This window comes from Berghia stephanieae, chromosome 14 (genome assembly GCF_034508935.2).
Source record: "Berghia stephanieae isolate SIO BIC M18660-M18661 chromosome 14, UCSD_Bste_1.3, whole genome shotgun sequence".
Classification (NCBI taxonomy): domain Eukaryota; kingdom Metazoa; phylum Mollusca; class Gastropoda; order Nudibranchia; family Aeolidiidae; genus Berghia; species Berghia stephanieae.
In genome coordinates this window covers 15,942,141-15,955,160 of record NC_088373.1, presented here as the reverse complement: position 1 = coordinate 15,955,160, position 13,020 = coordinate 15,942,141, and the positions used below count along the sequence as shown (strand labels likewise).

General features: G+C 36.0%; 1 protein-coding gene across 1 annotated transcript in view; it reads left to right on the top strand.

Annotated features, from left to right (window-relative positions):
- Positions 1–3,156: 3,156 nt before the first annotated feature.
- The window catches only part of LOC144959508 (dynein axonemal heavy chain 12-like), a 132,161-nt gene continuing 122,297 nt past the window's right edge, over positions 3,157–13,020 (top strand). Inside the window, exons 1-11 of the mRNA XM_078892123.1 lie at positions 3,157–3,230; positions 4,075–4,309; positions 5,495–5,591; positions 6,108–6,134; positions 6,906–7,095; positions 7,606–7,681; positions 8,516–8,674; positions 9,919–10,002; positions 10,546–10,657; positions 11,372–11,563; positions 12,502–12,649. Of these exons, the coding sequence (XP_078748249.1) occupies positions 4,080–4,309; positions 5,495–5,591; positions 6,108–6,134; positions 6,906–7,095; positions 7,606–7,681; positions 8,516–8,674; positions 9,919–10,002; positions 10,546–10,657; positions 11,372–11,563; positions 12,502–12,649 (1,315 nt within the window). The 5' untranslated portion in view covers positions 3,157–3,230; positions 4,075–4,079. The remainder of the gene's footprint in view (positions 3,231–4,074; positions 4,310–5,494; positions 5,592–6,107; positions 6,135–6,905; positions 7,096–7,605; positions 7,682–8,515; positions 8,675–9,918; positions 10,003–10,545; positions 10,658–11,371; positions 11,564–12,501; positions 12,650–13,020) is intronic.

The following is a 13,020-nucleotide window of genomic DNA, read 5'->3' as shown; positions in this document are numbered from 1 at the left end:
ACATAAGCTTTTAAACGGCACAATGTTTACTAAACGTGTTCAAAGCGCTTTTACGAGGGGTCTCTGGCCAACAGCAACACTTAACACGTAGGACGTGACATGGCACCTGTAAGGCGGACAGAGACAACGCTTTTAACGACCAGATACTCATTTTACACCTGAGTACGGTGAGATAATGTGAGTAAAGAGCCTTTTCCAAGGATTCAACAATGCTCCGATCTAGGCTCGAACCCAGGACCTTCCGATCCTAAAACGAGTGTCATACCACAAGACCGCAATGGAAAACTTCCAAAGTTTCAAACCAAGGCCTCTCTTAGGGTGAATGGAGTTCATCAACAGGTCAACACGATCTAGGAGAACGCTGAAAAAAAAAAAGAAAAAGAAAAAAAAAACCCAACAAAACTACAGTAATCGTAAGCAATGGTTGTCAACTTGTCTAGAGAGGGGCCACTTTATAATATACCCACTGAATGGCGCAAATTATAGCCCGATAGTCGTAACTCCCGGACTCGAAAACTGCAGCGGCATGCACCTACCCCCCCCCCCCCCCCTCCACGCTCAAATTAATTAATTAATTTCGATGTGATGCGAAGCCCGTGTTTTTCTGTCGAACAGGTGAAGTGCGGTGCCATAAGAGCCCATCCCAAACGATCTGGTGGTACAGTACCTACTTTGCTTTCCTTTTGAGGAACCAGGGATGGAGGAACAAGGTTACATTGTCTGAAACCATTATACTTGAGGGGGGGGGGGGGGGGGGGGAGAGAGAGAGAGAGAGAGAGAGAGAGAGAGAGAGAGAGAGAGATAGATAGAGAGAGAGAGAGAGAGAGAGAGAGAGAGAGAGAGAGAGAGAGAGAGAGAGAGAGAGAGAGCTGACCGAACTTGCTCCATTGAAACGCATATCTCATAACGATATTATTAGCTCTTATCCACAAATTTCAATATAATATTATTATTGATAAAAGCTGGCTTCCAAGAAATGCATCTAAATTAAAGTAATATGAAATGTACAATAAGTGGATATAATCATTGAGTTAGACTGGACAAGAACATAAAGGAGAAAAACCAGTGACCTAGAGAAAAACTGATATCTATTAATAAAAAACAATAAATGATCATTCTCAGAAAAATAAAGGTTACCAACATGGTTCTCCAAGCTGACACAGAAAAAAAATGGGATCTAAATCACCATAAATAAATAAATAAAATAACATTCCTTTTATTCGTCCCATAGGGGTAATTAGTCTCTAGGGTCTATTTCAAGGGAAGACTGGAATAACATAGGTGTCAGCAGCAGTGCAGCGCCACAAATTGAGCTAGGACAAGGTGACTTGCTCAAGGCCACACAACTCAGCGGCGGGTGATCGAACTCGGTACTTTTCGGGTACGAAGCAAAGACCGTACCGCTGAGCCACGCTGCCCACATATGCGGTCTTCAATTGCTCCTCTCCATTTACCAAGAATCATAATATAGACAGAATAGAAATAAGAGAAAAGCCAATGATTTAACAGAAGCTATCCTGATTGTAGCCGAAGCCAAACAAAGTATACCAAGAAGTGCTCGAAAAGATTATCTTTCTCTGTGGATTGAGGAACTGGAAAATATAAATCAACACATCACAGAAATAAGGGATATTGTAGAGAAAGAACCAACAAACGAAAACATGAAAGCGAATAAAGAGGCTTAACCATCTCCTTACCAACTACAGGAAAATCGTCACATTTGTTACGATACAATGGACATGTTTCTTAGTCAGATTTGTTTTGTACATTAAATCATTTAATGAAAAATCTTTGTTTTATATAAAGCTTCTTTTGTTGCACAAAAACGATGCATATCTAGTATGTACGTATTTCTAATGAATTTGAGTGTAAAAAGTCAAGTTATGTGACGGGTAGGTATAACATTTCTGGAAAAATCGTGAATATAGTCGGTGAGGAGAGAGTTAAGATAAATTCAAAAGAGAATCAATGAGCATTATCAGGAGAGCATGGCAAGAAAAGACTGCAAATTTGAACATGGATAAGAATGGTAAAAAACTTTGGAGTTTGATCAAAATTCTGAATAGAGAACCAATAGTCTCTTCTCCACCTATACTTGAATCAAAGGTCAATCATAGGAAGACCTTTGAGGTACTACCGCAAACTCGGGGACCCAAATAATTTTGGGGTTTTAAGAGGGGGGAAACTTTAAAAAAAAATAATTTGGGGGGTTTGGGAGGGGGGAAACTTTTTTTTTTTTAAAGTCTCTCCCCTCCCAAACCCCCTACTAGACTTTAAAAAAAAAAAAAAGTTTCCCCCCTCCCAAACCCCCAAAATTATTTGGGTCCCCGAGTTTGCGGTAGTACCTCAACGGTCTTCCTATGACTGCCAAATTTACAGCAAACATCCTCGCGGAACACTATTTGGACGCGATGTAAACATTGACAGCAACAATCTGGGCCGATGTGGAACAAGCTTTCGACAACGTCTGGAAGCCTCCCATAAAACGTTAAACTGGATAAAGAGCTTCCTTACAAAGTGTAAAGCAATAAATACAAAGAATCCGAAGTAAACCAACATCAAGGAGTACCACAAAGGGGTGTCTTGTCTCCAACACTATTAATTTCTTCTTTTTTTTTTTCTTTCAATGGCATTTCCAACGCATTGCACAGAGAAGTTCAATAAATGTCAATCCATGCAGATGGCAGTAGCTTAGTACAGAATATTGGAGTTGCAAAAGAACGGCTGTAGATAACATTGAACAATTCATTTGGTTACGTCATATTGAAAAACACATTTTAACGTGTTGAATAAAAGCTTCAATTCAATTCATAAGACAATAAATGATGTTGATGTGTCGGGTTTCTCCTTTGTCAACAAAGTAGACGACAGGTAAGACATAAAAGACAAGTATTTGGTTTGGTCTTTGGTGCACAGGTGAAAATCTGACATATCAAATTATGGTTGACAATTTTACAAAGAAAAGCATTGTGTTCGATATTAAGTTATTCTCACATACAAATTTGTTGAAAAGAACCACTACAACATGGCGACTTCATGTTTCCGTTTCATATGTTTACAGGGTGAAGATGTTGCTAGGGCCAAGTGCTTTGTAAGAAGTAAACCCCGATATGATTGGTCCGAATCGTCCATCAAACCAATCAGAGGGCGTTTTACATCTTTAAGTACAGAACTTCGCTAGAAGACCCTGTATTGTTTCACAAGATGGATTAGATTTGTGTTTCACAAACGTAGGTTGATTAGATAATTTAGCTGAAGTTTATTTTAAGCTCATTTTGTCGTAGTTGCAAGATGTTAACTATATATTTTTATCCCTGAACCGAATTTCCTTGTCTGAGATGCCCTTTACACATTTGAGGAACTTCAACGTCTAGAGACTAGCTGACTAGAGAAGAGATACTTCTACTTCCAACTCTTCTCTCTTACTCACTACTCACTTACTCTTGATTGTCCGTAGCTAGTAGAGTTCTAGTTCTATCTACAAAAGTGCGTGAATCTCGAGAACATTCATCCTGAATTAATCCTACATTATAATACTATTTTCTTTTTCTTTTAAAATTACAACTACAACCATCACATACATGCTTTAAATTTAAAGGTTTGAAAATATTTAGACTTCCAGACTCTAACAACGTTCTTTTCTTCTGTTTTGACAAGCATAAAACTTTTTAAAAAAATCTTTGCTCTGACTGGTTAACCGAAAACCGTTTGTATTAGAGGGATACTTTAACTTAATTAACTTAGTACCTTAATAACTTAGTCTACAATACAGAGATAACTAAATTAACATTGATAAAAATAGACAGTAATTCGAGCGTGATTTTATATATATATATAAAGATATTCAAGTGCTTTTTAATTTGGTGTAGAGTCAAAACTTATAAAAGGCATTTTATTGTTAGTATTGAGAAGATAATATAAAAACTATATATCTTCTTATTACTGCGCTTTGTCGTTTAGAGCTGTGAATATGTTAAAATGCAAGAGCATACAATTAATGATAACTAGAGGTCTAGATCATTTTCAGTTCATCATTATTTTATGGTATATTCATGTTCTAACATCTTTCCCCAGTAACCATGGCGTCTTCATACAAAAGTCAATCAAAAAGTCGGGGGTCACCCCGAACAGACACTCTGTCCCCTGTACAGCAAGGGAAGTCACTCAAAGCTGGCACAAGACCCGATGGATTTCCTGTACTTCCCCCAATCAGAAAACCTGAAAATCCTCGGGTTGATCCATATGCCAATAGTAAACTTATGACATTTAGACTGGCTGACCACAAAAGGGACCTCCTCATTAAAATTCTGTAAGTTGAAAATTTTCTGATTTTTAGAATATTTTGGTTTACATTTGTACTTATTAATATTTTTCTTCTTTTTCTTCCTTTTAATTTTGCTGTTGTTGTTGTTGTTGTTTTATACTCTTTATTCCTTATGACTATTACCTACATAGCTATTTCCAATAATGCACAGTTGGTTTTAAAACACTTTCCGCAGTTTCACTTGATTATAATGATTTACTGCATTGATATATACTTGTTTGCTACTTGATCTTCGACAATATAATCCCTGTTTTATTATCCACACCATGCGATTAGAAAATTTATTCTAAAGTGTGCGCTTCTTTGCCACAGGCAAATTTAAGAAAATATAAAAAATGAAAGAAAAACTAGTCTTTAACCTTGACCTCATCAACAAGCATTACCATAAATAAAACAAAAAGTAATTTTTAAAAATTAGATGGTTGAATGGGATCGAGGTAAAAAGAAAAAAGTATTGACAGAACCCGATGATGTTGTATTACTAAGTGTAGGTAAAGTGGTTTGTAGCATTATTACTATCATTAATCTGTAATAGTGGCATTTGGTTCAAGCACATAATATGTGACCCACCGTCTCAAAGTGGTATTTTATCGGGATGAATTGGACCCTGAATAGTGAATTTAGAATGAAAATGATATGACTATGTGGTCTTGTGGTATGACATTCGCTTTCGGATTGGAAGGTCCTGGATTTGAGCCTCGCTCGGTACATAGTTGAGTCCTTGGAAAAGGCTCTTTACTCACATTCTCTCACTGTACCCAGGTGTAAAATGAGTACCTGGCCATAAATAGCGTTGTCTCTGTCCGAAAAAATTTATAATATTGCCTTACAGACGTCATGTCTTGTCCTAAATGTTAAATATTGCTGTTTGATAGGGACCCCTTGTAAAGCGCTTTGGGCACGTATAGTGGATACTGCACTATATAAAAAATCTCAATTTGAAAAAAAAAGCTCATATTTATGTCTATCTATTCAAGAGACGATGGCTCACATATTGTGCCTACAATGTAGTGTACTGAATGTTGTAAAATTGAAAATTACACAGTCGATTCAAATTCATGCATTGAGTTTTCAAGCCCTCTCTTATGTGTTCTTTTACACGCTGAAAGTCAAAATATGTAGTTGTACTAAATACACCATAAACTATTTATTGCATTGGATGCAATGCAGGAAAAAAGATGCACAGAAGGTGGCAGCTGATGGGGAATTCGACTACAGACAACACAAAGATGACCCAAAACCTCATGAACCATCAATGCCTGACGAGGTATGGTAGAAATTGTTTGGATATTTAAAAAGAAAATAATAATTAAAATAAAAATATTTCAGATGTGCATCTTACCTTTACTGGTTTTGCACTTTAATTAACTGTTAAAAATTGGCTCTCAAAAATAAAAATGAGAGAGAGAGAGAGAGAGAGAGAGAGAGAGAGAGAGAGAGAGAGAGAGAGAGAGAGAGAGAGAGAGAGAGAGAGAGAGAGAGAGAGAGAGAGGAGGAGAGGGAGAGAGAGAGAGAGGAGAGAGGAGAGGGAGAGAGAGAGAGGGGAGAGAGAGAGAGAGAGAGAGAGAGAGAGAGAGAGAGAGAGAGAGAGAGAGAGAGAGAGAGAGAGAGAGAGAGAGAGAGGAGAGAGAGAGAGAGAGAGAGGAGAGAGAGAGAGAGGGGAGGAGAGAGAGAGAGAGAGAGAGAGAGAGAGAGGAGAGAGTGGGGGGGGGGGGGGGGGATATAAAAATAGATTATGATCAGACAAAATAAAATTAACTTATTTCTTCTCTCCCTTCAAAAGATGATGAGCAAAGACAGACGTATACAGGTAAGAAAACTTCTTAATGGATAATCAGATAATTCAGAGCAATACAGTTCTCAAATTTATACCAACCTTTCATTCCGATCAATACCATTAAGTGACACATTGACAAAGATGTTTTTTTTTCTCAGTTCTATAACTTATCTCCTTTTTCTTCTTCTTTCCAAGATTCATATAAATTTACTATTTATATTAGGTAAGTAATGAACGATATTGACTACAGTTAATCCTCTAACCAACCATTCTCCTAGTTAATAAATCCTTCTTTATGTGTAATAAATACAATGTGAAATTGAATGTAAGCTTCAATTTAATATACAAAAAGAGATAAAAATGGATGTTTCGGGTTTCCCTTTTATCAACAAAACAGGATGAATGAAACACTACTGACGAATGAGATAATGTGGTTGTGGCGTTATTAAGATGAATAAATAAAACATTGATGGGCAGGAAATAGTATGGTCCTTTGTATGGAAGCACGAATTAAAATAGAGTCCATTAATGTTTTTGTTTATTCATTTTAACAACGTCATTACCACATTATCTCATTCGTCTGTAGTGTTTCATTCATCCTGTTTTGTTGATAAAGGGGAAACCTGAAACGTTCATTTTTATCTGTTTTCGTATATTGAATTGAAGCTTACATTCAATTTCACATTGTTATTTATTTCTTTGAGCTCAGAGCAGCACCATTTACATTATCCTTTATGTGTAGAACGATTTGATAGCAAAATAACTATTCTTCAATATGTCTTCTACTTTAAAATCCTGATACAGCTCAACTACCGATTCCTGAAAGGCTGTGTGGAATCTGGCCCAGTCGAGGCCATGCAACAAACATGGGCAGACCGCATTATGCGGATGGTTCCAGAACACCTTAGATCCAGCAAAGTCCTGGCAGAACTCATGGATGATCTTTTCACAGAGATTAGAACAAACTTTGAGTCCAGCATGAGAAAGTCAATGGGTGAGAATTTACTTTTTTAAAAATTTAAAAATTTGACTTTTTACATCTTTCTTTCTTCCCTTTTAAACCATTTGAAAAAGACTTTCTTAAACTATGAAGAAGGAGAAGAAGAAGAAGTAAAAGAGGAAGAAGAATAAGGAGAAGAAGAAGAAGAAGTAAGAAGAAGAAGAAGAAGAAGAAGAAGAAGAAGAAGAAGAAGAAGAAGAAGAAGAAGAAGAAGAAGAAGAAGAAGAAGAAGAAGAAGAAGAAGAAGAAGAAGAAGAAGAAGAAGAAGAAGAAGAAGAAGAAGAAGAAGAAGAAGAAGAAGATGGAGAACAACAGAAATAACAACCAAAACAACAACAACAACAACAACAACAACAACAGCAACAACAACAACAACAACAACAACAACAACAACAACAACAACAACAACAACAACAACAACAATAGCAACAGTTACATTAGCAAAAATTAAAAAAAAAGCTATATCCAATGACAGCAATTATATTTGTCGCTTTTCCTTCCCAGTTCAACATGTCTTGATAAAACCAGAGGTCAAAGGTCTAGAGCATGAAAGGGCTGGGCCTCCTCCAGCAGAACCACTGTAAGTTTATTTTCTTTGTTTTTTCTTTTAAATTTTTTTTTGTAACTCTTTATTTGATTCAATCTCAGCAAACTCCTATTGCGCAGTGTTTTTACAAAAAAAGATTCAAGTTATTTTCCATTTTCTTCATGATATTTAATGGATTGTAGGAAAGAGTAGAGGCGGAGTGGCTGAATGGATAATGCATTGCACTTTGACCTGGGAGACCCTTTTTTACGAGCCCTACCAAAGGCGTTTCTTATTTTCCTTGAGCAAGACATTTAGTCCTTATTATTCACTTTTTGCAGGCATTGAATGGGGCTACTGCCTGGGTTATCTCTGTGTTTTCTTACGATAGACCTTAAAGAAATATTATCTCTCCTGGGGATGAATCGTGGGAATTTTATTTTTCAATTAAAATTTTTTTTTTCTAAATTTTAATATTATTTTTATGATTTTAAAACTTGTTTATCATTTTTTATTTTATTATTATTGAAACTTTGGGGCCTCCATGTAAAGATCTAAGTTCTGGTAAAGTCAAATTTAATTAATTATTTAACAAGCTTTTGATTTTATTTGTTTGTTTATTTAAATTTAATTGATTATTTAACAAGCTTTTGCTTTTATTTGTTTGTTTATTTAAATTTAATTAATTATTTAACAAGCTTTTGTTTTTATTTGTTTGTTTATTTAAATTTAATTAATTATTTAACAAGCTTTTGCTTTTATTTGTTTGTTTATTTGTTGAAATATGTGTTAAAGTTACCAAATTCGTTTAATCATTCCTCTCCACACTCCTCTTAACCCCCTCCTCCCCCCTCCCCCCCCACCTCCTCCTGGTGTCTCATTGTGTAGGGGTCTGGACTATTCTAAACCTTGGCATGAGAGGTACCAGGAAAACCAAGTTACAATGGCACAGCGATTATTCGTCCTACACCCATCGCACCAAACTGTCTTACAAATGTGTCAAGCTGCCCTGGGTAACATGATCCTGGTAGATGTGGGACAATATCGGTAAGGATTGGTTGGTACCAGTGGTGGTGATAGATTTAATGATGGTGTAATAATATATGATTGGGGGTCCTAATAGCTCCGTTGGTAGAGCACTCGCTTCACATGTCAAGGGACCAAGATCGATCCCAGATGCAATGGAGTTTTTTCCCCGACCACTCTGTTCACACAGTAGTAAATGGGTAATTGGGCCTATTTGGAGAGAGAAAGTACTTTGCGATAGACTAGTGTCCTTTCCTAAGGGTAGCAAGTAATTACTATTGTCCATTTCACAATATAGTAACCGGGATAAACTCCAGCTCCATGGGCCTTGTGGCCCCCCGAAGGACTACTACTACTTAATTAGTACACGGTTACTTCAGCGTTTGGTGATGCTGATGTTGTTGGTTGTGTTTTTTGGATGGGGTGGTTGGGTGGTGGTTCTGGTGGAGGTAGTGGTTTTGGTAGAAGTCATGGTTGTGTTAGAGGTTGTGGACATGTTGGAGGTGGTTAAGGGCTATGAAGATTGTGGGTATGAAGCAGTTCTTTTAGAAATAATGCGTTTTATGATTTTAAAAAAAAAAAGAGCTTTTATATAGCGCAATATTCACTAAATGTGTTAAAAGCGCTTTACAAGGGGTCCCTGACCAACAACAGCACGTAACATGTAGAACAAAACATGACGCCTGTTAGGGGATATTACAATTTTTTTCTGACAGAGACAACGTAGAAAGTAGAGAGTACTGTCAAAGGAAGTTGAAAATATCATGTTGTTGCAAGCAGTGTTCATTAGAATGCACACCGGCAGTTGTTGCACAGATCAAGACAAAGATCTTAACAAGTGTGTATGAAACAGTGCCTGACAAAGCAAGAAAGAAAAATACAAGGAAAAAAAAACGATCCTCAAAAACATGAAAATATTTTTTTGGGATGTTTATTTTTCTTCACACACAATACCCCACTTAACTCAGATGTGAATCAATTCTTGGCTGTAGGCAGTGGTATTTATTGTAAGAGTACTAGTACAAAAAGGATGTCTTACTGGCAACCTGCCCTGTATGAAATGGAAAGCTGGTTCCGTATTGCTTGCTGAGAGAATAAATGAAGAATGGATAAGGGTACTGAGCATGGTGAACTTGTAGAAATGCACTTTACAAATCGTTATAGTTTTAAAAGTAAGGGAATTCTTTTTGATTTTGTTATATTTTATATTTTAATACACCTGCAGTCCACGTGTTTACCTCTCTTTACATTTACTCTTCCCACAGTAACAACGGTCCCATGGAATTTGAAAGTATTAAGAATAACGTCATTTTGGATTTAGAGAATGCTGAGAGCAAACTCATGAACAGGTGAGATTGGATTTAAGCTTTTGATGTAAAAAATGAATAAAATCCATTCGTTTTTTTGATAAATTAAATTATGACCCATCGTATTTTGTTAGAACGAACCATAATGTTAAAAGCCGAATTAAATGTTAAACTGGTCAAAAATATAAATCGTTGGCATTAGCACCCTAAAATAATATGGTATCCATTCTCCTCAATAAAACATACAAACTCAACACAAGTCGGATATTTCTGGCTATAAAAAAATTCAATTTTCAACATCTTGATCATCCCGACTCCATACCGTTTTGAGGCAAAGGGTCACAATTATCCAAAAAAAAAAAAAAGGAATGAATTAATAGAAAGATTATAAGATTTACAGAACATGAGCATTTTTTTTTTTTCATTTTAAGGAACTTGATTTTTGTATTTGAGCTTTTTTTTTTATATAGCGCACTATCCACTCAATGTGATCAAAATGCTTTCCAAGGCTGTGTTTACCCTGACATTATTCTATATTTAGATGATGAATCACTTTTATTCCTCTAATTTCTCATCATTTCACAGTTGGCATCCTGGTGTGATAAATGTCTTCACAGACAAAAACAATTTCACAGACATTCGGTCAGAGGATATGGAAGATTTTTACAACAGCGTTTCTACACTCATTTCAAATCAGGTACGACTAATAATGGACACTTAACTTGGCAATCCAATTTGTATATTTATAAGAAAGATTAAACCGTTAAACTCAGTATTATTTCATTGTTTTGAATTGTTAAATGGGGGAAGAAGGGAAGGAAGGTGTTGAGGTTAGTGAGGGTATAAGGTAAGTTAGATGACTTGATACAAGCCCCGCTTTCTTTTTTTTTTTCTTTACTTTTATCTTTACCTTAGACAAGAATGAATGAATATGGCTGAACAGTCTCTATGGACGCTTGCCATGAATGTGTGTGTCACTTCGAGTTTGTCAGTCTGTTTCTATTATACAGTTAATAATTTGCCTCCATAAATCTCTGTCCAGTGCACATTTTAATGTTCTTAGCTTTAGAATGTCATCATGTGTGTTAAGGTACTGAGGCAGTTGGATGTTTCTTTGTGTTGTTGAAATCAGTTCTTCGGTTGTTGTTTCTAAATGTATTCGATATTTTTTGAGATCTTGATTCAATGTTGTTGGAAGTGAAGTTGGTGTACGCCCTCTGTATTTGGCTCTGTATTTAGACAAGAGTGGAGACTTGATGATTTTGCCATAATATTCAGAAAGGAAATATTGTTATAAACCACACATTACTTTTTGTATTAGAGACATTGTTACACGATGATGTATCGTTATGCCAAAAAATGGTGTGTTGTCAAGAAGATAACAATTTCTGACCCAATCCTATCTGCGCAGTTGAAAGACCTCCTGGTGCGAACCATCGATGCTTATGCCAGATTATTTGAGGAGGAAAACCACCTGGAACTCCCCATTCTCAAGATGGAACTTACCTTTGACGACGAAAAGATGCAGTTCTACCCTCCTGTAGAAGATCTGGAGGAGACGGTACTCTTTGTTGTCAACCAGATTTGCAAGACGATGCAGCAGGTGAGAGATTGTACTGATTAAAATTTTTTTTTTTTAAATTGAACTTTTAACAGCGCATTATCCACTAAATGTGTTCAAAGTGCTTTACAAGGGGTCTCTGGCCAACAGCATCATTTAACATGTAGGACGGGACATGACGCCTGTTAGGCGATGTTACAATTATTTTCAGACAAAGACAACGTCGTAAATGACCAGGTACTCATTTTACATCTGAGTATGGTGAGAGAATGTGAGTAAAGAGTCTTTTCCAAGGACTCAACTATGCGCCAAGCGAGGCTCGAACCCAGGACCTTCTGATTACCTGGAGTATGCTAGATATGTTCTAACTTTCTGAACTTTAGGTGATCTTAAATTATATACAATGATAGATAGCATGCTCTTGGAATCTACATCAGTGCCCTATTTATACCATTCCCCTTTGTCTTACTTTTCTTATATGCTTTTAATTTTAAATCTTAAAATATTTTTTTTCCATCCCATATTCTACTATTTTTTTTACGAGTGCTGAAATGGTGTTTTTAAAAATTTGTGTAAACCAAAACTCAGTCTAACTCTTGCTACTGTCTCTGATAAGAAACAAAACAAAATCAAAACAACTCAGTTCCTGACTGTTGTGAATGAAAGTTATTGTATTCAAATATCGTAACTTTTATCGTCCATCTAATGTCGTATCGTTCACAACTAGCGTCTGTTCTACTGACTACCTTGTTGGGAGTCATTTTGTATCCAACGGTCATCCTGTACACGTGTATCTTATGCTACATTGTTTAATAAATGTTCATTTCTGTGACAATTTGGTTTGTTGGTTCTTGGAATAATACGTCTTATCAATTAATGATCTAAGAACATGACACTGACTAATCATGAGATTTGAGTAATCACAAGGGACTTTTTTTGTTTTTTTATTTCATTTTATTTTTCACTTTCTTTCATTCAAGGTGCCAACCATTCATTCGTGGCTAGGGGGAGGCAACTCTGTATCCGATGCCAAAGTCGCCCCTCACATTTTGGATGATTACGTCAAGAAATTGAAGGAGGCTGTCAGCCGTCTGTTTGAAGGGCCCAAGAAACATCTAGAATCATTTGGTATGTTGGGTTGATTTTATCACCTTGAGCAAAAGTGTACATATATATTCAATAGTTCAATCATTTATATAAAAAAAATGAGTCTGAAAGACAAACTCACTATTCATTTCCTTTACGGTGATGTAGTCTTTTGTGAAGGGGGTCTCGATAGATAAGTTGGTAGCACTCGCTTTACACGCAAAGGGATTGAGATCAATCCAGGGTATAGTCAAGAATTTTTCTAACCCCCTGTCCAATCAGCAATGATTGAAGAGTTGGGTCTGTTAGATATGTATATATATATATATATATATATATATATATATATATATATATATATATATATATATATATATATATATATATATATATATAAAATATATATATATATA